Source organism: Chelonoidis abingdonii, chromosome 1 (genome assembly GCF_003597395.2).
Source record: "Chelonoidis abingdonii isolate Lonesome George chromosome 1, CheloAbing_2.0, whole genome shotgun sequence".
Taxonomy (NCBI): Eukaryota; Metazoa; Chordata; order Testudines; family Testudinidae; genus Chelonoidis; species Chelonoidis abingdonii.
The window spans coordinates 328,905,632-328,932,353 of record NC_133769.1 but is presented as its reverse complement, the minus strand read 5'-3'; the positions used below and the strand labels follow the sequence as shown (position 1 = coordinate 328,932,353).

The following is a 26,722-nucleotide window of genomic DNA, read 5'->3' as shown; positions in this document are numbered from 1 at the left end:
AAAAGGATTTCATTGAACAACCCAGCAGTCAATACACAGCACTGAAGGGTATTTTTGGAATGTCCTTAATTAACCATGTGTACAGTTAAGCCTGGTTATAGGGCACAACTTAAAACTTTAACATATTTCTGCCTCTTCGTGCTGCTCACTCTTGTTCAGATGATTAATAAATATACTAAATTACACCTGATTTACTGTGGCTCACTACTATTCTCAGAATTGACTCTGGAACCTTTTAAAAGATAGCAATAACATTGGCTAACTTGGAGTTTTCGGCACAGAAGTGGATTTTAATGATTACATGTTTTTGTTAGCAGCTCAGCTACTTAAGATGGTTTAATATTTTTTTTTGATCTGTCTAACCATTTGCATTGTATTTAACTGTTCTGGATGTAATACTGCATTGCTGAAGTGCATAGTACGTCCATATACTGTAATTCTGTTATGAGTGTTTAACTGTAATATCATGCTGTTGAAGCAGTTTTTCCTGTGTTTTATAAATCTTTAACAGATGGCATTCTCTATTTTTCTCTACAGGCAAACATGCTGAAGACATATTTGGTGAGTTGTTTAATGAGGCCAACAACTTCTACATCAGAGCAAATTCTCTTCAAGACAGAATTGATCGCCTTGCTGTCAAAGTTACCCAGCTGGATTCAACAGTGGAAGAGGGTAGGTAATTGCATAAAAGCACTGAACCAGAAATGATGTTGACAAGGTCACAGTAATTAATTACACAACAATCACTGCTTTTCCTTTGGAATAATGCTGAGCTGATAGTTCATCATGTTTACTAGGAGGGCTTGCTGGAAAAAATCAGAGTAGGTTAATTGGAGAAAAATATTTTGAACCTCTTGAGGTCTTTGTGATACACTCCTTGCCTTTCGGGACAGGAGACATAGCTCTTACACTCATGATCAGGTCATCTTAATAAATCAGAAGTTATTTAATTTAGTCATCAGTGAAATTTTTCCAAATCGTAAAACCATTAAAAGGTTTAGGGCATTTTAAAAGGGAGGTGTTGCAGCTTAGAGTTGATGTTCATTATCAGTGTGTCTCTAATATGGCTGGCTCTAATCAATGCTGTTATAATCTTCTTTCCCTAAAGAAAATGGAGATTTATGTGATATCAGCTAGCTAATGTGATGCAAGTTCGAATCACCAGAGACTGCACATCCTTGGATCAACACCAAAGTTGCAGCATCACTTGTTTATGTGTATAATTACAAATGAATGACCACATTAATAATATGCATTAGAAACTTGAGGAAATTGCATTAAATAATTTTTAAAACATATTCCTGTGTCCTATCTAAAAAAAAAAAAAAAAAAAAAAGTAATGTACAAGCTTGCTTGCAGGTTCAATTTCCTAACATTGAAAAGCTTGGGTTTTTTTTAAATGAAACAATTCAAAGGCCCTATATAATTTGATGCTGGTTTTTATTAGAATCATAATGCCAACTGTGTAAGTATAAAAATGGATCTCTTAAAAGAAGCTGCTGACTTTAATGATTAAAAAAATTAGGGCTATATTAGGATATATGTTTCACTTGTACACCAGAGATGGCATTCAGGTACAAAGGATACCTTCAAGTTGAATTAAAGGAACTTACGCACTGTGGATATGCAACTGTAATCACGTTTGGTTTCAGGAATTGTTCTGTTCTTCATATCTTGCAATTGGATTTGCCAGAAGACTCTAGTGTGAAATCTAAATCAGTCTTTTGTGAGTCTTCAGTGAGGGTATTACTGAGGCAGACCATGTCTGAGGCAGCCTAGTCAGGGCAAGCCCTAGGTATTTTGCCTCCTAACCGCCAAGCAAAACAAAAGAATTTGGCTCCTCTCTTCCCAGATGTTAATACGGCACTCAAGGCAATCACCCTGATTGCTCACCTCCAATGCTGGCACCGAGTGTAGTCAGGTGGAACCCATCAAGCTGACAGGACAAATTGCCAACTCTTCATTCAGGCCACAAACCACATGAGGGTTTGAAGCAGCTGCTGAACATGCTCCCTTTCCTGGAAGAGTATGGCAACGTACTATGGAAGTCCTATCAATATTTCCCTGTAAATTACGGTTCCCTAAAATTAGCAAATAATTTTGCAAACTTTTAGATGGCTCGGGAGATTGGAAAGATGTGAAACCATTCACATCTAGATTGCTAGTGACTCAAAGTTCTTATATGGGATGGCGGTTTTGCTTGCTGTATGTAAAGAGTTGCTTATCTCAGTCCAGTTGCTAGTTAACAGATACCTGCTTTGCAAAATACCAGAAATGGCCTTAACGCTTTTTGGCCATCTCAGGAGAGAGGTCAAGATCTAAGTAGTCTAAGAAACTGAGCTATCTTCAGGTGCTCCTGCATCTTCGGTTTGAGGCACCATTTATTGCTATGGTAAAATGTGAGGAAACTAGCACTACTCAAGTCCATATTGAACCTGTTCTTTGATAAATTGGAAGCCCTCAATCTTCAGGTCTTTCAATCTGGTATATTTCAGGTGCACTAAATTCACTTAACTAGTTTTAATTAAAAAAAAAAAATCAGCCCATTTATTCCATTGTGTATAGTTTCTGGTTAGCCTAAGAAGCTGTAGTGAGACAATCAGAGCAGCTTTTGTTTTCATGTTCGTAATTGACTAGATCTGAGGGTCACAGGAGACTCCACTCAAAAGTACTTTCCATAGTTACCCCGACGCTGCTAATGACCTTTCAAATTAATGAGCCACACACAAACTCTTTTAATTCCTAACATTCACTTCAGTAAAATCAGTTATTAATCCGACACAATTTTGAAAGCATCATTATATTCCCAATCGGTTTAATATCAGTAGAAAAATGTTTTTTAGGAAGATTTCATCCTAAAGTTGTTGTTGGAAACACCATAGTGAATGAGAGAGCTAGTTGCTGAGAATATTTTCCAAAGCTCCTAAGTCCAATTTGTAAAAGCAGCAAAGAGTCCTGTGGCACCTTATAGACTAACAGACGTATTGGAGCATGAGCTTTCGTGGGTGAATACCTACTTCATCGGATGCATGCCACAGGACTCTTTGCTGCTTTTACAGATCCAGTTAACATGGCTACCCCTCTGATACTTAAGTCCCATTTGACTTTCAGTGGGGCTTAGACTCCTGAATCATTTATATGTTTGAAAAAATTACTCCTAAACTAGGATGTAACAATTCAAGACTATATGATTGAAAAAGCTGCCCGTAATTCTGATCATATCATTTCACATTCAAGTAGGTTAAAAAAGAATTGAGTGTCAAAAACAAATGTTTGCATAGCCACATGTGCTGGCCAGATGAAAGAGGGACTTGAAGTTTCCAGGTTTTGTTCCTAAATCCTCCATCTGCTTAGAGGCTACCAAAGAAACGAGGTAATCATGGAGTGAGAGGCTAAATATTGCTCAAAAATGAGGTGGGAGACGGAGCAAAGATTTGGATTAAGTGGTCAATTCTTATTGTGGCAAAGGGTTAGCAGCAAGATGCCTCAAGATTTTATATTAGGCTCCACCTTATTTAAAATATTAATGATCTGAAAAAGAAGGGGAATGAATAATGAGGTAACAAAACTTGCACATAATGTAGTTTACGTAAATCACTCAGGACCAGAGTGGATTGAGAGGAATTCAGAATGATCTAAACAAGCTAGGTGAATGGGCAACATGATGGCAAATGAAATTAAATGTAAATAAATGCAAAGCAGTACACACTGGAGGGGGAAAAAATCTAAACTCACACACTTACTAGTTGCTAATATTGGAATGCTGTTATTTTAGATAAAGAATTTCCTGCTGATCTGTACACTCAGGCTAATCTCTCTCCCATCTTGGAATGATTTCCTAGGAATAGCATTGGATCTGGGTGGTTAAACACTGGAATGAATTGCCTAGGGAGGTTGTGGAATCTCCATCTCTGGAGATATTTAAGAGTAGGTTAGATAAATGTCTATCAAAGATCGTCTAGACAGTATTTGGTCCTGCCATGAGGGCAGGGGACTGGACTTGATGACCTCTCAAGGTCCCTTCCAGTCCTAGAATCTATGAATCTTTGTCAACTCAAGAATTGGACCTGGGTAAGTCTACATTTTGAGGTGAGGCTGTGATTCCTAGCTCAAGGAGACATACTTGTGCTAGCTTTCATCAGGCAAGTGTGCTAATAATAGAATATAGCCATAGCAGCATGAGCCACCTTGAGTACATACCCAGTTTCTCTGATGGATGCACGCTCAGGGCGGCTAGCCCCTCCTGCTGTTCATACTAATGCAGTGGTGGTCTAATTTTAGTGTAGCAGCTCCATGAGGGCTAGCGCGAATAGAAGTATGCTTGCTCTGCAAAAAAAGAAAAAAAGACTCATGGCAATGAGTCTCAGTGCCCGAGTCAACTGACTAGAGCTCTCAGGTCTCGCACTATAGGGCTAAAAATTGCAGTATAGATGTTGAGGCTCTGAAGCTTGACGAGGAAGCGGTGGGTCCTTGGGCTCAGGCTGGTACCTAGGCTCTAATGTCTACACTGACGTTTTTAGCTCTGTAGCAGGAGCCCAAGTCAGATGACCTGGACTCTGATTTGCAGCCACAGGTCTTTTTTGCAGCGTAAACATACCCTACATCTCCTTGAACTGGGAATCGTACCCTCAACTTGAAGTGTAGACATACCCAATGAATAAGAATCTCTGTTCATGGTTCAGCTGTGGTCAGGTTGCATAAAGAATGGGGTTAGTGAACAATATGAAGAATATTCTAATGCCTTAATATAAATCAGTAGTGCAGCCTCATCTAGGATCTTGTGTTCACTACTGGTCACTCCATCTGAAAATAGATATTGCAGAACGTAGGGTGGTTCAGAGGACTGGTCAAGGGCATGGAAAAATGATTAGAGATCAGGGTGAGATCAAATCTGGGGTTCTTACACCTTCTAAGGCATCTGGTGACACTATTGGAGATAGGATGTGTACTACAGTAACGCCTCACTTAATGTCCTCCCACTTAACGTTGTTTCAAAGTTAAATTGCTGCTCAATTAGGGAACATGCGTGTTTAAAGTTGTGCAATGCTCCCTTGTAATGTTGTTTGGCTACCTGCTCTGTGCACTGCTTGTAAGATTCTATGGAAGAGCAGCGACTTTGCAAGGGAGCATTGCACAAGTTCCTCTTCTTCGCCTCCTCCCCGTCCCTCCTAGCACTTCTCCCACTGCCAAACAGCTGTTTGGCGGCACTTAGGACTTTCTGGGAGGGAGAGGGAAGTGCCGTGTCTGGGAGGGCTGGGGGAGGAGCAGAGAAAGTCCTAAGTGCTGCCAAACAGCTGTTTGGTGCAAGGAAGCCCTGGGAGGGAGGGGGAAGAGTGGGGAAGCTCCATGTTTCCACTCCTCACCCCGCCCTCCCAGAAAGTTCTAAGCGCCACCAAACAGCTGTTTGGCAGTGCTTAGGACTTTTTGGGGGGAAGGGGGGAGGAATGGGGATGTGGCAGGCCACGGAGAGGAGGTTGAGCAGGGAGCGGGAAGAGGTGGGTCTGGAGTGGAGCAGAGACAGGCCTGGACCATCCCCCAGCAAAATCGGAGCCTATTCTTCTCCGGGGAAGCTGCTGCTGCGAAGGTGCTTCCTAGCTTCCTTGCCTGCAGCGGGCTGTGCCTGTGTGAGGTAAGCAAGGGGCACTTCCCAACCACAATACCGTACTGTACAGTATGTAATGCCTTTTGTCTGCTCCAAAAAAATTTCCTTGGAACCTAACCTCCCGCATTTACATTAAATCTTATGGGACAATTGGATTCATTTAACATCGTTTAATTTAAAATTGCATTTTTCAGGAACATAACTACAATGTTAAGTGAGGAGTTACTGTACACTGATCTTTGGTCCAATTCAGTATGGTAATTCCTATGTTCTCGTGATAAATTGACATGATTTACTATACAAATTAAATATATAAATATTACTTCAGTTTTGCTACTACATATGAGTACTGAAAAACTTGTTGAAATATTTTCAAATAAAGAACTCTTTTTAATGTTGCAAAAATTAGATCTAATTTTTGGTCTGTAGTAATATTAGAAACTATCCACAATTAAATATCATCTTTTCCTCTCTAATAGTGTCATTACAGGATATCAACATGAAAAAAGCATTCAAAAGTTCAACAGTACAGGACCAGCAAGTTGTTTCAAAGAACAGCATTCCTAATCCAGTGGCTGACATCTACAATCAGAGTGACAAACCACCTCCATTGAATATTCTTACACCGTATCGGTATGGATACAGTCAGTGCCTAAATTCTTGTACTGTGCTATTCATCTCATTTAATGCTAGATACATTCTAAGCAGTGTAGAGGAGAATGGATAGGTAACTATATAGTACAGATGCGTTTCTGAACATACGGTTTCAGGTGTATCGTCTGGTTTTATGAGGTAATAGTTTGTCACCCTTTGCACATTGCAAGATGATACAGTGTTAACAAATGGAATAAATATAAATAATGCAAGACCCCATCAGACTGAATGGTAACAATTTATTAATTTCTAGGTGTTAATATTTTTGGTATTTGAAAAGAAAACCAAATTATTAGTTTCATAGATTTGGATTTCTATGAATGTGGAAAATGGCTCATTGGATATAACGTAACATAATTTGGTTTTGCAGCGTTTTGTATATGGAAGCAGCTATAGAAATTATTATATTAAAGTTACACAGTCTGAGCACAGGACTCTGAGCCAGACACACCCTATTTCTAAAGCTCATTCTTACACTAATTTCCTCTATAGCTTTAGATAAGTCACTTAATAACTATTTTAATTTATCCATGTGCAAAGGAGTGTTGTAAGTTATTGCCATACTAGATGACTTTCAACCAATGAATGTGGTGGCATAAATAGCTAGATAGAGAGCAACAGTCCCTCCTTGGTGCAGTGGAAAAGGGACACTGTCTGCCTACCTGTCAAGTGCAGATAGTTCCTTCTCTCAAAAAATTGACGTCTGAAAGTGAACCTAAGAAGTGGAGATGGGTAATTTTTTCATGGACATATAATAAGGTGAGTTTTGTGGATTGTTCTGAATGGACAACTGGATTTTCATACTGTAAAATAATTGTAAGCTCCCAGGTTGTGATGAATAATTGTACTCCATTTCCGCACTCTGGTTGAAATCATTCCATTTCAGAATAATGTAAATCTGAACCTGATTGGTAGTGTGAAATTGAGGTCGTCATTGAGTATATAAATACTGTAAAGAAAAGGAAGAATATAGTAATTATCATTTTATTCTGTTTATCTTGAGTTTTGGGTGCTGCTGCTGTTTGCCTACCTGTCTTTTTCCTGGCAAATAGACAGGTACAGTAAGCAGTAGTAAATAGGACTTCATTCTCTGGCGTCCGTTAGAGGTATAATAGTCTGTTTAAAGAATCTCATTTTAAGTCCTTTTCTAGGTGTTCTGGGTAATACATTATCATTTCTTTCCCTAAAATGTCTTGGGTATTAGATTGCTTAAATATGAGTGATTGCTAAATATAACTAATGCTTGTAACAGGATGCCTTGTGATTTCTGCTTGTACAATATTTCTGCAAAAAGTACATGCTTGTGCTTCAGTAACTTATCTGAAAAAGCTCTATATAAATAACATATATCAGAGTGATTACGGCGTATTTTTAGTATCATTATCTTGAAGATATAATTGTAGATAATTTTAATTGCTGAATATTTAAAAATGAAATTAAAATTTTATTAATCTAGTGCTCATAAATAGCTGAATAGTGAAGTATTTTGTGTATCTGTTTGTGCTGCATAATTATATGTTGGTGACAGTGTACTGTATAGCAGTGTAATTGAGAGATTTTGCTTTACTGTACTCATAGACCATAAGGCCAGAAAGGCAGGCCACAGAACTTCGTTCATCCACTCCTGTAGTAGATCCATAACATCTGTCTGAGTTACTCAAGTCCTCAAATCATGATTCAAAGACTTCTTTTAATTCTGTTAAGTATATTGTAGTTTCAGAGTAGTAGTGTAGTTCATTTACACAGATGACATTGCTCTGGAAATCTTTCATAGACATTGAACTAAAATTACATGCAGTGTACTTTATTTGGCTTACTACAGTTAAACAATAGAAGGGGACTAAGCTTAAACCAACAAACCTGAAAGCTGAGCCTCTTGAGTTTTAAATAACGTATTATGACATTTGCTAAGCTTTTCTTCCATTGTGTTTACAGAGATGATAAGAAAGATGGTTTGAAATTCTATACTGATCCCTCCTATTTTTTTGATCTTTGGAAAGAAAAAATGTTACAAGATACAGAAGACAAACGAAAAGAGAAGAGGAGACAAAAGGTAAATAGCAGTATAATAAATGTGTAAAATATATATACAGAATTTATGCATATGCACTTGTCCAGGCTAGGTTGTGCTTAGCTTATGTATATATCTAAAGTCTTTTGCTACTTAAATATGACTGAAATAGTAGGTTTCGCATTAAAATTTTGATTACAGTTTATTCTCTTTACTTTGGGGCTTGGAAATGGACTGAAACAGAGCTATAGTTTTCTTTAAATCCTTACTATTATCTGCTTTTTAGCATTCAGGAAATCAGCCATCTTTGCTTCATTGGGAATAGTATATGGCTTGGTAGGAATGAAGTTTAAATTGTAATGTTTTATGATGTTTCTTTATTTTTGTATTCATTATCAGGGGTTCTTTATCCAGCTACCCCACACCCACAGGAGAACACAAATTTCAGATAATTATCCTATTTCTTTATATTCTTTAACTGTGACTCTTCACTTTTCTGCTTCTATTGGAAGGCAGCACAGATATTTCATGGATCAGCAACTAGAGTGGATGTGTATTAGGAATGATACTCCTTGCTGCCCCTCAAAGCCAAAAAAAATTAAAGTTCTTCATAGAGAAGAATCTTCCAAATTTTTACTAGTGTGTTCAGGTATTTGACTAGCACAGATCAGAGGCATCTGTCATGAGAGTGTACACATATATATTTTTTAAAGTGTTAGTTTTTAGCTTGCATGGCATGAAGAGTTTAGTGGATGCTTATTCATGTTGCTGCTTTGCTGCTGATTGGTTTGAGGAAGCTCTGGAAGGGCCATAAGGTTCTTCATGCAGTCCCAAGAAAGGAGAATTAGAAGAAAAGGTAGATGAAGCAACAGATGCCTGTCTTATCCAACATGATGCCCTCCTGGATACCAGGGAAGGGACCTAATTGGTCTAAAGGATTCCAGAAGAAAAGAGCTCCAAGTAAGGACCATCAGACTGCTGATTTGGAGAGTCGCATGTTAAAACGTAGAATGCACATATGCCACCTGCCTCTAAATCAAAGTGAAGAGTCACCATAGTGAAACTTCACTCCTCCAAATTCATAAAGTGAAATTCACTCCTTGGATTCTCAGCATCATAAATCACATAGAACATTCACCAGGTCTGTGAACATAATGTAAGGTTGCTGCTCATAGAGCCTACAAGGAGCCTGACATCAGAAGGGAGTGGGATGCATGCCTGCAAGAATTAAAATAGATTGAACTGGAAGGGTTGGTCAGTAGGCTCACTCACCTGACAACTGAGCCACAAGGACTTGTCCCAGTAGTCAGTAGGGAATTCTACCATGCATTGAGAGAGAACACAGTCTTCATTGCAGCTGTCTAGACAGGTCTGTGTGGAAATTACTGTGCATTAAAAATAGCGCTGTCAATTAATCACAGTTAACTCACACGATTAACTCAAAAATTAATTGTGATTAATCATAGTTTTAATTGCAGTGTGAAACAATAGAATATCAATTGAAATTTATTACATATTTTTGGATGTTTTCTACATTTTCAAATATATTGATTTCAAGAATAACACAGAGTGCAAAGTGTACAATGCTCATTTTATATTATTATTCTTAAAAATATTTACACTGTAAAAATGATAAAAGAAATAGTATTTTTGAATTCACCTCAGATAAGTATTGTAGTTCAATCTCTTTATCATGAAAGTGCAACTTATAAATGTAGATTTTTTTTGTTACATAACTGCACTCAGAAACAAAACAATGTAAAACAGCTGACAAGGCCACTCAGTCCTACTTCTTGTTAAGCCAATCTCTAAGAGAAACAAGTTTGTTTACATTTACGGGAGATATGCTGCCCACTTCTTACTTACAATGTCACCTGAAAGTGAGAACAGGTATTCACATGGCACTTTTGTAGCCAGCATTGCAAGGTATTTACGTGCCAGATATGCTAAACATTTGTATGCCCCTTCATGCTTTGGCCACCATTGCAGAGGACATGAGTGGCACATTTCAAAAAGTTGGCAGGAAGGTTATTATTCCTTCTTTGGTATTCTACTGTTAATTGAATTGTCTCGTTAGACTGACCTCACACTTGCTAAGGCAACTCCCATCTTTTCATGTGTTTATACCTGCTTCTGTATTTTCCACTCCATGCATCTGATGAAGTGGGTTCTAGCCCACAAAAGCTTATGCCAAGATAAATTTGTTAGTCTCTAAGGTGCCCCAAGGACTCCTTGTTGTTTTTACTGATACAGATTAACACGGCTACCACTCTGAAACAAGAATTTGTGGAAGGCCCAATTCATCTGAGATAGAAAAGCACATTAAATAGATGTACAAATATGATTACTGAAGATATTTTGGTGTGTTGAGGGAGGGGGGAATTTGCTGATAGAAAATGCTTGCGAAGTATAGTATTCTCCAAAGTAGAGAATTAGAGCTTATTGAAAAATGGAAAACACTTTTGTGACAAACTTAGAAATAATTTTCATTCTTCAGGTTAGAAAAGGAGTAATTTAGTTTCTTTCATATTTTTCATTAACATTTGTATAGAAAATTTACTGCATCTTTTGATTCTTATTTTTTTTCTTTTCCAATCCTTTTGTCCCTTCTATTTTTTTTTATTTTTTTTACATTTTACTTTTGAAAAAGGGGAAGGACAGGAAAATCTATTAACTGATAAAAAATCAAGTAAATTTTTCATTTTCCAGTTTTTTCAAAAAATAATTTAGAAAAAACAATTTTTCACAAATGCGTCTTAATTTTTATAAAGGCCATCATTCTATAAAAAAAATTTTTCATTTGGAAAATTTTAACCCATTCTACAGAGATTCTTCTATAAACGTGAGAATTCTCATAAACACATTTCTGGGGCACATTTTTAGATAATTTAATTCATTCATTATGTTTTATTTTGTGCCTGTGTGTGGAGATTTTAACTATTTTCTTAGGAGAGCTACAGTGCCGAAGTTATGATCTAGTGTATTCCTGGTAAGAGTAATATAGTAAACTTCCAAAAATACAGTCTCTGTACCTTCACAATTTCACCTTATGAGGCACTTGAATTGAGTAAACAAAATTGAAAAAAGGAAAAATATAAAGCTGCTATGAGGAATAGGGCATTACCTCAGATGATTGACAGAAACATACCGAATAGCTCTCCTGATGCCAGTGTGAAGACATGCATTTTAAATCATCCTAGACCAGGGGTTCTCAAACTGGGAGTCGTGACCATTCAGGGGGTCACAAGCTTATTACATGGGGCGGGGGGGTCACGAGCTGTCAGCCTCCACCCCCAAACCCTGCTATGCCTCCAGCATTTATAATAGTATTAAATACAAAAAAAAGTGTTTTTAATATGTAAGTCGCACTCATAGTTTTGCTGTGTGAAAGGGGTCACCAATACAAAAGTTTGAGAGAAACTGCCCTAGACCCTTAGAATGTTGAAAGAAGATGACAAGATTTTGTTTTGTTAGTTGAAGAATTGTATTTTGTGTCTTGAATTCTACTAGAGGACTATTTCTTAAATTTGTTACTTATATCTCTTTTTATATATGATTTCCTTTGAGGTCTTAGTGCTTTACATACCATATGTATTTAAGACAAATTATCCATCCGTATTGAATTCTCATGGACTTTAAGAATGATGTTGTCGTCTTAAACTAACTTGTTGATCAAAAATAGACCCTATGTAGACTAAGAAAAAAAATTGTGATTCAGATTGAATATTTTTTGTTTATTTTATATACTGTACGTTGAATAAAAACAAAGTTTGGGAATATTGAGATCTCTGTTACAAATCTTATTAACATAGCACTTGCAGTTTTAAAGACAACGTGAGCATACTGTGACAAAGTTCCTCCTCTACCTTGGTGGGTCCTGCGCTTATTGGCAGATTTGCTCACCTCAGTGATCTTCCCCCGGGGTGATCATTGACAGTGTCAATGATCTTGACAGTCTGGGTCAACTCCTCCTGTGTCTGATCAGGAGTTGGGAGGTTTGGGGGGAACCCGGGCCTGCCCTCTACTCTGGGTTCCAGCCCAAGGTCCTGTGGATTGCAGCTGTCTATAGTTCCTCCTGTAACAGCTGCATGACAGCTACAGCTCCCTGGGCTACTTCCCCATGGCCTCCTCCAAACACCTTCTTTATAATCACCACAGGATCTTCCTCCTGGTGTCTGATAATGCTTGTACTCCTTAGTCCTCCAGCGGCTCGCCCTCTCACTCTCAGCTCCTTGTGCCTCTTGCTCCCAGCTCCCACCACGCCTTCCTCTCCTCTGGCTCCCCCCCCCCCACCCGCCTGACTGGAGTGAGCTTTTTAAACCCGGTGCCCTGATTAGCCTGCCTTGATGGCTGCAGGTGCTAATCAGCCTGTCTGCCTTAGGTTGGTTCTAGCAGGTTCCTGATTACTCTAGTGCAGCCCCTGCTCTGGTCACTCAGGGAACAGAAAACTACTCATCCAGTGACCAGTATATTTGCCCTCTACCAGACTCCTGTACCCCACTGGTCTGGGTCTGTCACAATACTTAACTACTTCACAGAATGACAACTTTTTAGATGTATTTGAGTGTATTTAGTCAAGCGGCAATGACAACAGTTTACATTTTTATAGCTGAAATTCCACATAGAATTCATTACATGAGAATTCCAGAAATGACTTGTATCTTATCAGAGTAAAATCTCTACAAGTCTTCTAAATGAGAAGTATGTGTAGTACTCAGTAGTCTGCTAAAAAACAGACATTCAAATAGAATGCTAATTTAGGGTCTAATCCTGTGAGGTTCTTTGCCTCAACTTCCATTGCAATCAATGAGTGATAAAAGGTGATCATCACTCATGGATTCAGGTTTTCAGAGTATCTGTGGGGCAGTTGCCTTAAATGGTTGAGGTATTGGCCATAGGAAGTTCTTGATACCTATTATTCATTTTTGACCCTATTTTTACAGGATTAGGAAACTCATGGAGGCATGCATATGAACATTTAATATGATGGTTCTTTCAAATGACAGTGTTCTCTCTGAACAAAAGTGTATTTTTGTAAAATCTCCATGTGTTTAAAAACTACTATAAGGTCTCCTATTCTGCACTGTTATACTTTTAGGTCTGTAATCGAGTGGCCAGGGAGTTTGAAGTGTTCTCCAACTGGTTTTTGAATGTTATAATTCTTGGCGTCTGATTTGTGTCCATTCGAAAACCAGTTGGAGAACACTTCAACCTCCCTGGCCACTCGATTACAGACCTAAAAGTTGCAATATTACAACAAAAAAACTTAAAAAACAAATTCCAAGGAGAGACTGCTGAATTGGAATTGATTTGCAAATTGGACACCATTAAATGAGGTTTGAATAAAGACTGGGAGTGGATGGGCCATTACACAAAGTAAGACTATTTCCCCATGCTTATCCCCCCACCCCCCAAGTTCCTTGTATCTCCTTGTCAAGTGCTGGAAATGGGCCATTTTCATTACCACTACAAACAGTTAGTTATTTTTCTCTCCTGCTGACAACAGCTCACCTTAACTGATCACTCCCGCTATAATGTGTATGGTAACATCCATTGTTTCATGTTCTGTGTGTGTGTGTGTCTGTGTGTATGTGTGTGTGTGTGTATATATATATATATATATATATATATATAATCTTCCTTCTGTATTTTCCACTACGTGCATCCGATAGTGAGCTGTAGCCCACAAAAGCTTATCCTACAATAAATTTGTTAGTCTCTAAGGTGCCTATTGTTTAAGGTGTTTAAGTGATTTTTCTACAGTTGTATTTAAGAAGTCAGTCAGTGATCTCTGATGTGATTTTATGCTGTCAATTGGTAAACTGAAATTAATATATTAACTATTGGTGAACTTTTTTAATTTCTTCAAAGTACTGCAGATACATGCTGAAGCTATTTTCTTATATCACCCCTATCACTTCATTGCAGATGCTTTTTGTGCATAATTTTTGCTAACCTTTTTAATGCAAGTGTTATGCTGACGTTAATTATTTCTGGTCTCTAACAATATGTTTGCCATATTTGTTGAAGCACTTATTTTCTGAAAGTCAGACTATACACTCCTTCCCTCTCTTTAATCTATAGCACCTAATTGTTTACATGGCTTCTACTACATTTTTAGAGCCCTGCAAATCCACGGAAATCTGCTTTATATCAACGGACCATTTTTGCGGATCGGATGCGTATACAAATGTTGTATCTACGCAGGGCTCTATACATTTTATTTAGAGAGAGAGAGAGACCACTCTCTTTGACAGTAGTAATATCCTCTAGAGTTCTGCATTCATCACCCCACATATCCATCACCAGAGCTGCAGTGGAATTATTTACCCGACATTTGCATGCAATAAAAATAAATGTCACTATTGAAATAGGATAAAAATAAAACTGCCCTATATGCAGATATAGTTCTGTTTTGTAACAGGTCTTCTCAATCCTTTTGACTGAAATTAAATGTATTGGAGATGTCTCTAGATTTAAAGTGAACCAGTACATCAAGAAAGTTAGAGGTAAATGTTATCCAAGTCTAGATTCCAGTGCACATTCAATAAAGGTACAAATCTTAAGTAATCTGGAACAACTAGACAACCTAAACTTGACCCTCTAATAAATCTGTTTGTTATTTTTAATTTCTAAGTTTTTTTTTAAAAATGTATTCATCATCTTGGTTGGGCAGGATAGCTACCATTGGGATTGTGGATGTTTGTGAAAGCACTAAAATAGCACCGAAAAGACAGGAAGAAAGAAAGAATTCATTGAAAGTATTTGGAGTTTTACACCAAAATCTCAAGTGTATGAAACAGACTGATAGCTTCGTGATACAATAAATTACTGAACTGAATACTGGCGTGTTGCAAATATGATTAATGTGACTCATTGCCTATAAGATAATGTGAAATGAGAGTGAGGAGAGAGCTGAAGGAATTTTGTTCTTTTTCTTATTTGTTATTCAGACATGAAAGGCCAAATAAGTTACAAAAGGAAATCTTAAATCGTGACATGCAGTAGCAGCTGGAAAGAGTTACCACTTTTCCATATTTCTTTCAAAACTCTAGGTACTTTATAGGCATGCAAAATCATTGGTGTTTACATGCAATTCATTCTGATTATGTTTTACACACACATTTATATTATTTGTAGGTCTAAGAAGTGTTACCAGATGCGTTTCAGAATTGTCTGAATACATCATTACCATGTATTGTGAGGAAAGATTTAAAAAATGTATCTTTTTTAACAATGACAATTATTCTGTGTTTACTGGGTTGGGGAAATAGGTAAAGATCATTACTTAAATTAAAATTTTCTACAAAAGTATGTCAAAGAAACAGTAATAGTACAGTAATGAATAACATTACCTTCTGTCAGACCCATAGTATAAGGAGATATTTAACTCTTTCATTGCCATTGTTACTGCAGAGGAATTTTTTGTAGACTTGGCTTTATCTGTAATTCTAGTCTTATTTCTATACACGCTAACTGCATTTTAACCTCTTTTCCTTTCCTTTTTCTCTCTCTTTTGTATGCTTGCTTTCTCTCCTTTGAACATAAGGAGCAAAAGCGTATAGATGGCACAACTCGTGAGGTGAAAAAGGTTAGAAAAGCCAGGAACAGGCGCCAGGAGTGGAATATGATGGCATATGACAAAGAGCTTAGACCTGACAACAGGTTGTCTCAAAATGTGTACCATGGAGCATCTTCAGAGGGATCACTGTCCCCAGATACTAGGTCTGTTTACAACAAGCCCTTTGCTATATCACAGTTATATGTTCAGAGATTCTGAGTAGCCTTAAATTGAGAATGTAGCAGTTAGTATAGAAAAGACACCATAAACATTTTAAACTTGTTCTCAAAAATGCTTTTAAAGTACTGTGAAATTTAAGAAATATGTACTAATTACTTGAAATTTCTGTACATCCACTCCATATGTTTTTGTTGTCTGAACTTTAGTCGTATTTAACTTGTGTGATGGTGTTTGCTTCATATTTTATTTTTGCATTTTGTACAGGTGTAATTGAAGAAAGATTTAGATCTGTATATAATTGTTAGTTCCAGTGTCTCTTCCTTCGTTTTGACCTTGGTATATTTTATAGCTACTGACAGTAATGTTGTTTTTCTGTGCAAGATGACTGTTAATCGTTTCAGGATCTAGTCATCTGTGAGATCTTAGTGTTTTTCTATTTAAGTGAGAAATACTTTAAATACCTGGTGATGTATATAATTTTGCCTTTTTTGGGATGCTATAATTGGGGAACAGTTCGTTGTCACTCTGCTTTTTTACAAAAGCAAGCTACAAAACCAGCTGCATAGTTATGGCTTAAAACAAGTCACTTTGAACAAAAATCTCCTCTCAGGTGCACACAACAGAGCTCATCTTCAGTATTCTGCTCCCACCATGTGTATGAAACTCCCTTGAACTCAGTAGGAGATCTGTATGCAAGGGAGAGCCAGACATCTGAGGTGGTTCATCAAGTGGGTCTAGGTAGAGAATTTTTCCCTAAACGTTTATTCTGTGTGTTGTATTTAATTGATAGGCAGAAGACACATAGGAAATAATTGGAATCTAGTAAAAAGCCAAACTATTTCACAATTCCAGTAAGTGTTTAGGTTGTTTACTTGTTGTGGTCATTGGGCAGCAGCCACTGGGCAGGAGTGGGGTTGATGTTTTAGGTTCACTGGATAGTTGTGATTAATGAAGGGGAATCTGCTCAGAACTTTGTTTCTTCAACACTGAATATTTTTTGTGTGCTGTAGTCTTCTGGCAGATGACGACTCTTTGGAAACCAGCCAGAGGCTTTTTTTTTTTTTTGTATCTTCTCTTTCCATCAATGTTAAGTTTCAAAAAGAGTTTGTGTTCAGACTTTTTCCCTTGTCTGTTGTTTTTTTACCAGTTTATTTTAGTTTACCATAATTTCTACAGCCAAAAATGTGTCCTGCTAATCACTCTATTTTTTCTTTTTATGCAAAGTTCTTTTAAGTTAGTATTCTCAAAATGTTGATCTGAATCTTGCTTGACTTTAGTGCCCGATAAAAGACTTTTGGTGCCTTGTTCACTATGGCAATGGGGGGGCTCCCACCTTCCTGGGTGGGAGGTCCCGGGGCAGGGAGGGTATTCTAGAGTGAGCTTGTCCTGCATTCACCCTGCTATGGCTCCTGTGCCATGGGGCTGATCAGCCTCCCAGCTTTGGTCTGTTGGCTCTTGCCACAGCATGCAGACAGGGCCCTCACCCCACCCCACCTTTTTCACAGCACTGGTGTTTTTGTGTGTGTATGTGGCTTTTACACCCCATAGTGTTTGTGGAGGGAGGAGGGGGGGCCTGAGATGGGGACTCTGTGCAAGTTTACCAAGGCACATTGGTTAATCCAGGTCTGACTGAACTGGTGGGATGATATCAGTGCCCATTACGCAACTGCAAGGTGTAGATTTATTGCATCTCTACATTTTCTTCCTTCACACACCTATCACATGGCTTCCAAGAACCTTGAGATTAAAGAGTCATGTTTAATTTAACTTTTTTCCCCTTTATTTCCCTGTAATGTCAAAACGTGTTCATCACACTTTGTGTTCAGATTTTTATAATGTGAAGAAAGCAAGCTCTGGGAAATAGTTGCAACATGTAACTTTCCCCGAGGAGGAACTGTGAAGACCCTCCACTAGGATTTGGGGTATTTTGGTGTGGGTGGAGGAAGGAGAATTATTTGTAGTATCAAGTTGGTTATGACATTGTACTATTCCTTTCTTATTACAGATTTTGAAATGTTCATAGCAATGTGAACAATGAATTTTGCATGAATCAAATACCTGTCTGTATTGCAGAGTCTGGAGAGACAAGGTGGGTGAGGTAATATCTTGTATTGGACCAACTTCTGTGGTGAGAGAGACAAGCTTTCGAGCTATACAGAGCTCTTCTTCAGGCCTGGGAAAGGTACCAAGTGTGTCACAGGTAAATAAAAGTTAGTTTAGCATAAATAGTTAGCGCACATTCTATCTGTTTGATCTTGTATGTAGCTGTGTCACTCTTAGTATCTTTCCCAGACCTGAAGAAGAGCGCTGTGTAGCCTGAAAGCTTGTCTCTCTTACCAACAGAAATTGATCCAATAAAAGGTACTACCTCACCCACCTTGTCTCTCTAATGTCCTGGGACTGAACATGGCTACAACAATGCTGCATTGCAGAAATCTCCTCTTCAACTGTGTGTTAGTTTTGGGAGTGTGGTAGGGTGAGGAAGAGATTTAGTAATTTGTATAATGCACCATTTTAACCTTGGTCTGCCTTGCGAAGGTCATGGGAGTGAGGCTATAAAAGTAAATGATGAAGAGTCCAGTTTTCACAAAAGTTGACTTATGGTGATAAGTGCAAATAGAAATGCCTATAAATAGAGTGCCTATATATAACTAACTCATAAAATACAAATCATTTTAGCTTTGTTGTAAATATTTGACAAAATACAATGTTGTGCTTGTATTCATAGTATCTTGTTATATTTTAATACAGAGCTTAGGTGATTAAAAAGCCTTTGTTATAATGCTGTCCCAGTCAAATCCATAAAGTTTGAAATCTATGTTTCCAGACTGTGTCTACTTATTTCAATGCATTTATGTTACACCTGTTGTGCTTCAGAGAGAGAGACACAAGCTGAATCCAAATAGAAACCAGCAAATAAATGTGAGAAAAGTAAGAACAAGAAAAGAAGAGTGGGAAAGAAGGAAAATGGGCATTGAGTTCATGAGTGACACAAAGAAACTGGAGCAGGCAGGAAGTATGAAAAAGGACAAAATGCCCAAAGGGTGTGTTATTTTGTTTTATTCAAACCCCTGGCTTTTTGTTGCTTGCCTTGTTTCCAGTCTTAGAGATGACGTGCATCATTTTACTGACTATCTGTTTTAACCAAGTGACAGGCCGCACGACTGTTACTAATGTAGTACAGCTCTGCGCAGTTATGGGGTGAAGAGATCCTTTTGCTCCCTCTCTTGGGTTTATTTGACAAAGCATCATAGACTTTGCATCTTTATGAACTCTCTGCTCAACTAATATGTGCATTTTTCAATCTCTCTCAGCCTTTCCAACCAAACTACTTATGCAAAGAAAGCAAGAAAGCCTTTAAAAATTAAGCTTTTGAAATTAGTTCTCTCTGCTTTGGTAAAATGTTTTTCTGTATAACTATCTGCGTCCATTCTTGCTTCCTCTTTCTGCTTTCATTGCTAATACTTAGCTGGTTGCCCACAGTTATTAATTGTATGTTGTCAAAAAAAAAAAAATCAGTGTTTCCTTGCAACTAGGAGAGGACTAAAAAAAAGCTGTTATTGGTTTTGCTTTTTTAATTTAATTTGATTTGATTTATTCTACAGTATTCTGTCAGAGTTAATATGCCAAAATACTGAAAAGATGCAAGCCCTGCAGATTAAGATTTAGTCTCTGTGTACTCTAGTTTGTCAGATTAATTCATTTTGATGTTACATGAATCTGAACAGGGGCTGGCTGTTGCCTTAATAATTATATTGCTGCTGTTGTAGTTTGCATGGTCTGACAAATGCTTGATAATGAAAGTAGGGAAAACCCCTCACAAGAAAAGTCATTCCCAGTGCAGTCAATAGCCTTACTGCTTAGCAGTGGAGACAGTGTTCTGCTACACTCATGTGTTCTGTTCCACCTCATCCCATTTACTTTAATTTCAGGTCCCATGCATCCGATGTTACCAATTATTCTTATCCTTCTACTCCGAATCATTCCCTCCACCAGCAACCAGTAATGTCTTCATATGGAACAGGAGATGGACCACAGTATATGGGTGTAAACCAGGGACTTGAACATGAATATAGACCATCTTCTACTACAGTGCGGCATGCTACTTTAAACAGACCTCAACAACCACCGCCACCTCCACCCCAGGCCTCAGATGGCCCACACAGCTCTGTACCTTTGGTACCAGCAGACTATGGGTAAAACTTCTGATTTACTGGTGTGGATTCTTGGAAAGACCAATAGGATGTGGATTTTTCATCATCATAATTCAATACTTAGGACTTGTTTTACATGTTCAAAACTCTGTACAAACTTAATTAATCCTGTTAACACTTCATTAAGGTAGCTAGTAGGAAATTTGCTAATTTGCAAAGTATATTTAACAGTGTGAACTAAATGCTGGTGGGGAAATGTCAAAAACTGAAATACAGAACAATGTATTTAATAACACTGATGTGACTGGTTGGACTCCCCTTCTGGGATGCCACCTGACGTACTGGGATTTCACTGAGCCTGCCTGCTCCATTAGCCTAGGCTCCCTCTCCTTGTTTTGCTGAATTAGGCTCTCCAGCCTCTGGCAGCACACACACACGGGTAGGGATGCACCAGCTGTAGAATCACACAGAGTCTGCTAACAGCTCTCTATGAGAAGACACAGCTAGGAAATTACCCAACACTCAAGTACAGCTCCCCCTGGAAAGTACAGCCAAAATAATATTGTCTTGTGTAGAGAAATCTATACAACATAAGCTCATAAATTCGCCCCCTCCCTCAGTGTGGAGGAAGATACGCACAACTTCTTGCCCCCTATCCCCACAGTTATAAATTGCACAAACTAGGTTTAATAATAAACAAAAACAAGTTTATTAATTATAAAAGGCAGATTTTAAGTGATTATAAGAGATAGCAAACAGATCAAAGCAGATTACCAAGCAAATAAAACAAAACACTTATACTAAGCTTAAAATCTTAGAGACTGGCTTCAAAAAATAATTTCTCACGCTAAATGTTGTTTTTGGGAAGTTGCAGCGTTTCTGTAACTTAGAATTCCAGTTATTTCTCTTTACAGACTAGATTTCTGTCTTAGTCTGGACTCAGCCCTTGTCTTTCCCACCGCTCAGTTCCTTTTGTTTCTTCAGATACTTTCAGCAGTCTTCCTTCTTGGGGAGGAAGGCAATGGAGAAGAGTCCTGTTTGCCTTAATCCCCAGCCTTAAATAAGATTTACATAAGGTGGGAATCTTTTGTTTTCCAGTCTTGCCCCCCCCCCCTTTAGTGGAAAATTACTAGAAGTCCAAGATGGTGTTTAGTACCAGGTGACAGGACCACCTGACCTAATAGTGTCACAGCTACGTCCCAGGATGCCTAACAGGAAGGAGAGAGATTAGTATCTTCACAGTCTTATTGTTTCTTCCTAATGCCCCATCAAGCCTGGTGGCCTGTTGTCTGGTGGTGTCTCCCAAATACAGACAGTTGTAATTGTTACATAGTCAGTATTCCTAACTTTAGATACAGAAATGATACATGCATACAAATTGGATAATCACATTCAGTAAATTATACCCTTTCTGAAGATACCTTACAAGACCCATCTTGCATAAAATATATTTGTTATGCCATATCCATATCATAAGCATATATCCATAAAGAATATGGGGTGTAACGTCACAATTGATATGTCTGTAAAATGTGAAAAGCTTTCAATGGATTGCCAAACAAAGGGATAATGGCAAGATTTTCTTGTACACCAGGAACAATAGCCACAGGGTAATGCACCGAAAAATATCGAAAACTGCAAGAAAACAATAGAAGTAGATGCATATATTGATAGTATTTCACACATTACGTATGTGAGAGATTAAAATGATTCTTTAAAAACAAATGCATCTATTTACCTACCTCACAGACATATTGAGAATTAAGGTAGATTCAGACAGTGTCTGTAAAAGCGCTTTGAATATGAAAAGACCTATATAGTGCTTGCCCTTAAAAAATTTAACTGCCTTGGATAACAATATAACACTACCTCTCAGTATTTGCAATATTCCCTATGTGAAAATCTAAGGAATTGGCTGGGGAAAGCTGCAAAGAATGAGTTAATGGTACCTGAGGCAAAATGAGCACATTTTAAAGGGAGACCACTGTGTAAGTGTTAAGTGTTTTAAATATTTCAGTCATTTCAGAAAAGCACTCTTCTTACTGACAAATATTTCAGTATTTAAAATTATTTTTGTTCTTTTTTTATGTAGGATGCTCCCAACTCAGATGTTGGATTATTATAATCCTATTGGACCTCCCCCCACTCCTCTTCCCCCTATGATTCCTTCAGCACAAACTGCTTTTGTTAGTCCTCTTCAACTTCCTGTGCCACCTTCCCATTCTGGACTAGTGACTGGGTCTACATATGCTGCTGCTGCTGCTGCTCCTGCTCCTTCTCCTCCTCCTCCTTCTGGGCTTGTTGTTACAGCTTCCCCTCCCCCCGGCCCACCTCCTCCCCCACCAGGTGCTCCTGCTGCAGGTTCATCTCTCACGTCCTCCCCGATGCATGCTTTTACAGTTCCTGAGGCAAAACGACATGAATCCACACAGCCGCCGATCAGTGATGCTCGAAGTGATCTTCTTGCTGCTATTCGAATGGGTAAGTGAACACAGTTTAAGAGCTATTTCTTTTACACAGTGAGACTACAGTATCTCCTATGATTTGTGTTCATGGCTGCTGTTAACCACAAGCCACAATTTCATCTTCATAATTTGCTGAGAGAAATACTTCACTACAACTGGCCCAGCCTAAGTATCTTGACAGCCCCTGCTCTTTGGACATACGTTTTTGGTATGCCTTGACAGAGGGCTGGTCTCCACTATGGGGAGATTGATGCTGCTCCAGTCGATTGCAGCAGGGATCAATTTAGCAGATCTAGTGAAGACCCGTTAAATCAATGGCAGAGTGCTCTCCAGTTGACCCCGGTACTCCAGCTCTCCAAGAAGAGTAAGGGAAGTCAACCAGAGAGCATCTCCTGTCAACTCAGCGCAGTGAAGACACCGAGATAAGTTGACCTAAGATATGTCGACTCCAGCTATATTAGTCATGTAGCTGGAGTAGTGTAACTTAGGTCGAATTACCCCGGTAGTGAAGACAAGCCCTCAGAGTGTTAACCTCCTTGCAATGCTTGGGGTGGGATCTGTACATCAAGTCATACATTCCAAGGCTTACAACTGATTTAAGATTAATTCAGATGCTTGTTTGAATGAAGTCAAATGAAAACTTTTACTCGTCTTCAGAATAAGAAGTATCCTCTTAAAAAGTGTGCAGGTTCCATGAGGTCACTTGCAACAGCTGTGAAATCCAAACATTAACTCCAGTGCATTTGATTTGGCTTTTTTTAACAGTTGAAAAATATTTTGTAATCAGGTGCTGCAGCCTTCATTCAGTTATGCTTGCTTTAAAAAGCATAACCCTTTAAAATGCTTCCAGACAAAATTTTAACATCACTCCTACTGAAAGTGTCCTGTAGTCTTTTAAAACATTAATTTAAATCATAGCTCATAGCAGGCTTTTTTTAGAAAGTTACGATCACGTACTCTTGGAAAGACTGATGTCAGTCCACTTCGTATGTATGTCTTTCTTTCTTGATCAAGAAAGTTTTCATGACTTCCAATCTGTCTTTTTTCCTTCACCTGTTGGAAATGCCTCTCAACTTTAGTTAAAATATAAAATGCAGCAACAACCGTAAATTATATTTTAGGTGCAAAGAACTGTTTGTGAATAGACTTGTCTACCTGTCTATAGGAATTCAGCTGAAAAAGGTACAAGAGCAGCGTGAACAAGAAGCAAAGCGAGAACCTGTTGGAAATGATGTGGCAACTATTCTTTCAAGGCGCATTGCTGTGGAGTACAGCGATTCTGATGATGATTCAGAATTTGATGAAAATGATTGGTCAGACTAAGACCTGGTCCAAGTGCAGAGGCAGAATTCATGAAATGCTTTGCTCCAATAATCACACCATTAGCGGGACAGAAGGCAGGGTGTTGAAATGTATTAAAATTAGTGATCTAAGTACTAAATATGGATTGGTGGTATTCAGAATGCTGTAGCTTAGCAGTTCTTGTAATAATAATGTGATTATGCTGATGCAGATTCAAAAATTCAGTCTTATTTTCAGTATTTACTGCATAATACATAAGTGCCACTAAACGTAGCAAATCGTGTGCTGCATGCAAAGTAAGCTGCAGTTGTTGCACTGTTACAAAACCAGCTTTTTGTCTTACTTTCTTGATCATGAAGGTATAACTATATACTTTTACTTTGCAACATTATAAAGAATAAGATGTAATCTGGATACTCGTGAAACTGTCTGGGTGTTAGTCATGTAGGTATTTGAGAGTTAATGATACATGACTGGGCAATGTCTTCAGTTCCTTAAATGTCATCTTTTTAGCATTTTTCAGAAATTAATCATGTAACCTTAAAATGTAACAGACAGCAACGAAATGTCTTCTTACTACACTATTTTTAAGTAATTTCTTGATTTAGTTGCTTATATTTTAATCTCCTTTACACATTCTGGCCATTGAAAAATCACAAATGAAATGTAAATTTGAAGAGTCAGTTCACAGGATTTACTTGTTATTTTTGAGAGGACTGGATGACTCAGTCAGTAACAGGAGGTTGCTGGCTGGTGGTTTGACAGTAAAATTACAGAATGATCTCAGTTCGGTATGTAGTAGACACGTGTTCATACTATAGAAACCACAATAGGAACTGACACTCTTTTTGGCAATCTCTGGACCTCGATTGACTATCCTTGAAGTTTGAAATGCCCTGTTACACTCCGGAGTAGTTTTTAAATACCTGAGTGGAGCCACTTTGTCAGTACAGAGTGGGAAGCTTACTCGACTACTGGTAATACTATGTCTGTTATGTGGATGAATGGAATGGTTTCAGTTCAGTGCTAGCAATTGGATACATTTCACAAGTACTAAACTTAGCTTTTTATTCCTGTAGATACAAATGTATGTGGATAGACTTTTGCTTATATGGAATGTGTGTAGTCATGTAATGTCATTTCAGTTTCTTATAACTCACTCATTAAAGGCCCTTTATTCTTGAATGTATTTCTATCCCAGTATATCCCATTTATATAACACTGACAATTAAAATGGCTTAATTGGTGTTTAGTTACCGTGCTGTATATATTTTCAGTTTCTTCTAGAAAAGAAGGCTACCATACAGTCTGCTTTTGCTCTTTCTCTTATCCCTTTAAAAAATAATTAATACTTTATTCAATACAATATTGAAATTTGCATATATTTTTTCTTTTGTACACTGCGACTCAGACTGTTTCCTTGCCTAATAAGGCTTTTTTTATGTGTGTGAGAGAGTGGGAAGGGTTGGTCTTTTTTTTTCCTTCCCAGATTACAATTTTAATCTTTGTAACAGAAGAGATCTGTATAATTCCAGCTCAAATATTTGGTAAAGCTCTTTTGTTCTGCAAGGCCCTTCTGTTCTTAAGAAGGAAGGGAAAAACATGCATCTAGCCTTTATCCTCATTCACTCTGAACTTCCCTTCCTGTTAATCCATATCCACTCACAGTAGTTTATATTTTTGTCCAAAGAAAATAATATTCAGCCTGTCACAATATTCACATATTACATTATTGGCTACTTTATTACTGTTTAATATGCATACGAGTTTCTGATTTCACTATGATTTATACTAGTGTGGCAAAAATGGCTTTGCCTCCGTGTTTGTGTAACTGCCTGTTAAGGGCCTTATCCTGTGAGGTGCTGAACCATGGTTAGCCAATGGGAAAGGAGGGCACACTGCACCTTATAGGATTGTTTTTGTCTTAAAACACGGGGTTAAATTCTACTTTTGGGCTGGCGGTTCCTCATTAACATGTGAGACACACTGTGTTGGTCATAAGGATATAAGTGTTATACAGTAGTTTGCAAAATGCACCAAAATGATTCTGTGGGTGAGCAAATAAAATGGATAAAAGTCCAGCTAATACAGCAGTATTATCCAGTGTCACTGTATGGGTGAGAGAGGTACTTTCAATATTCTTTTGATTTGTGTTGAGGTGAAATATTCTGATATCACAAATAATTCTTTCCATTGTAATGAAATTTGATATGACTAAAATATATTTTATGAGCACAGAGACTGAGTATACCATGGAAATTTTGTAATATGCATCAGTTAGTTTTAAACGTTAAATATAAAACAAGTGATAATTTGTGATCAGTTAAAGATAACAACTGGAATTTTTCAGCCGTAGTAGCCAATCTGTTTTTCTGAACTTGGAGTATTTTGTCATCTCCGTTCAGTATTTTATCAATACAAATTTAAATTGAATTTAGTGATGTGTAAACTAACTCGCTCTTAGGTCATTTTTATCTGTTTGTATATCTTACTCTGGGTATGTAAAAGTAACAAATATGAATAAAGTATCACTTTTGCGCCTTTGTGTTTCTTTCCTTGGAATACACTGCATGAGTTTTGCTTCTAATTTATTTTTCGCTTGATTAGTTTTTTGGTTTGCTAAATAATAGTGTCAGTGATAACCTGATGCTTTTGAACCACTATGTAATAGTTATGCTCCTTATAATATCCCTTTAATTTTTCCTCCTGCCTCGCTTACTTGTAAAGATGGACTAATAGAGATATTTGTTCATCAGTTTTATAGTATTTTTGTTTCCACGAGCTTGTCCTATA

The 26,722-nt window shown here is 37.8% G+C and overlaps 1 protein-coding gene across 2 annotated transcripts in view; it reads left to right on the top strand.

Annotated features, from left to right (window-relative positions):
* Nucleotides 1-26,469, top strand: part of WASF3 (WASP family member 3) — a 90,823-nt gene extending 64,354 nt beyond the window's left edge. The window contains exons 3-9 of one of the 2 annotated variants that reach the window (XM_075061656.1): nt 538-672; nt 6,082-6,235; nt 8,192-8,309; nt 18,886-19,052; nt 19,941-20,204; nt 22,255-22,643; nt 23,793-26,469. In XM_075061656.1, coding sequence (XP_074917757.1) covers nt 538-672; nt 6,082-6,235; nt 8,192-8,309; nt 18,886-19,052; nt 19,941-20,204; nt 22,255-22,643; nt 23,793-23,950 — 1,385 coding nt within the window. In that variant the 3' untranslated portion in view covers nt 23,951-26,469. Of the gene's footprint in view, nt 1-537; nt 673-6,081; nt 6,236-8,191; nt 8,310-15,816; nt 15,993-18,885; nt 19,053-19,940; nt 20,205-22,254; nt 22,644-23,792 lie in introns of both variants that reach the window. The other variant, XM_032765329.2, reaches the window with a different exon arrangement.
* Nucleotides 26,470-26,722: the final 253 nt, after the last annotated feature.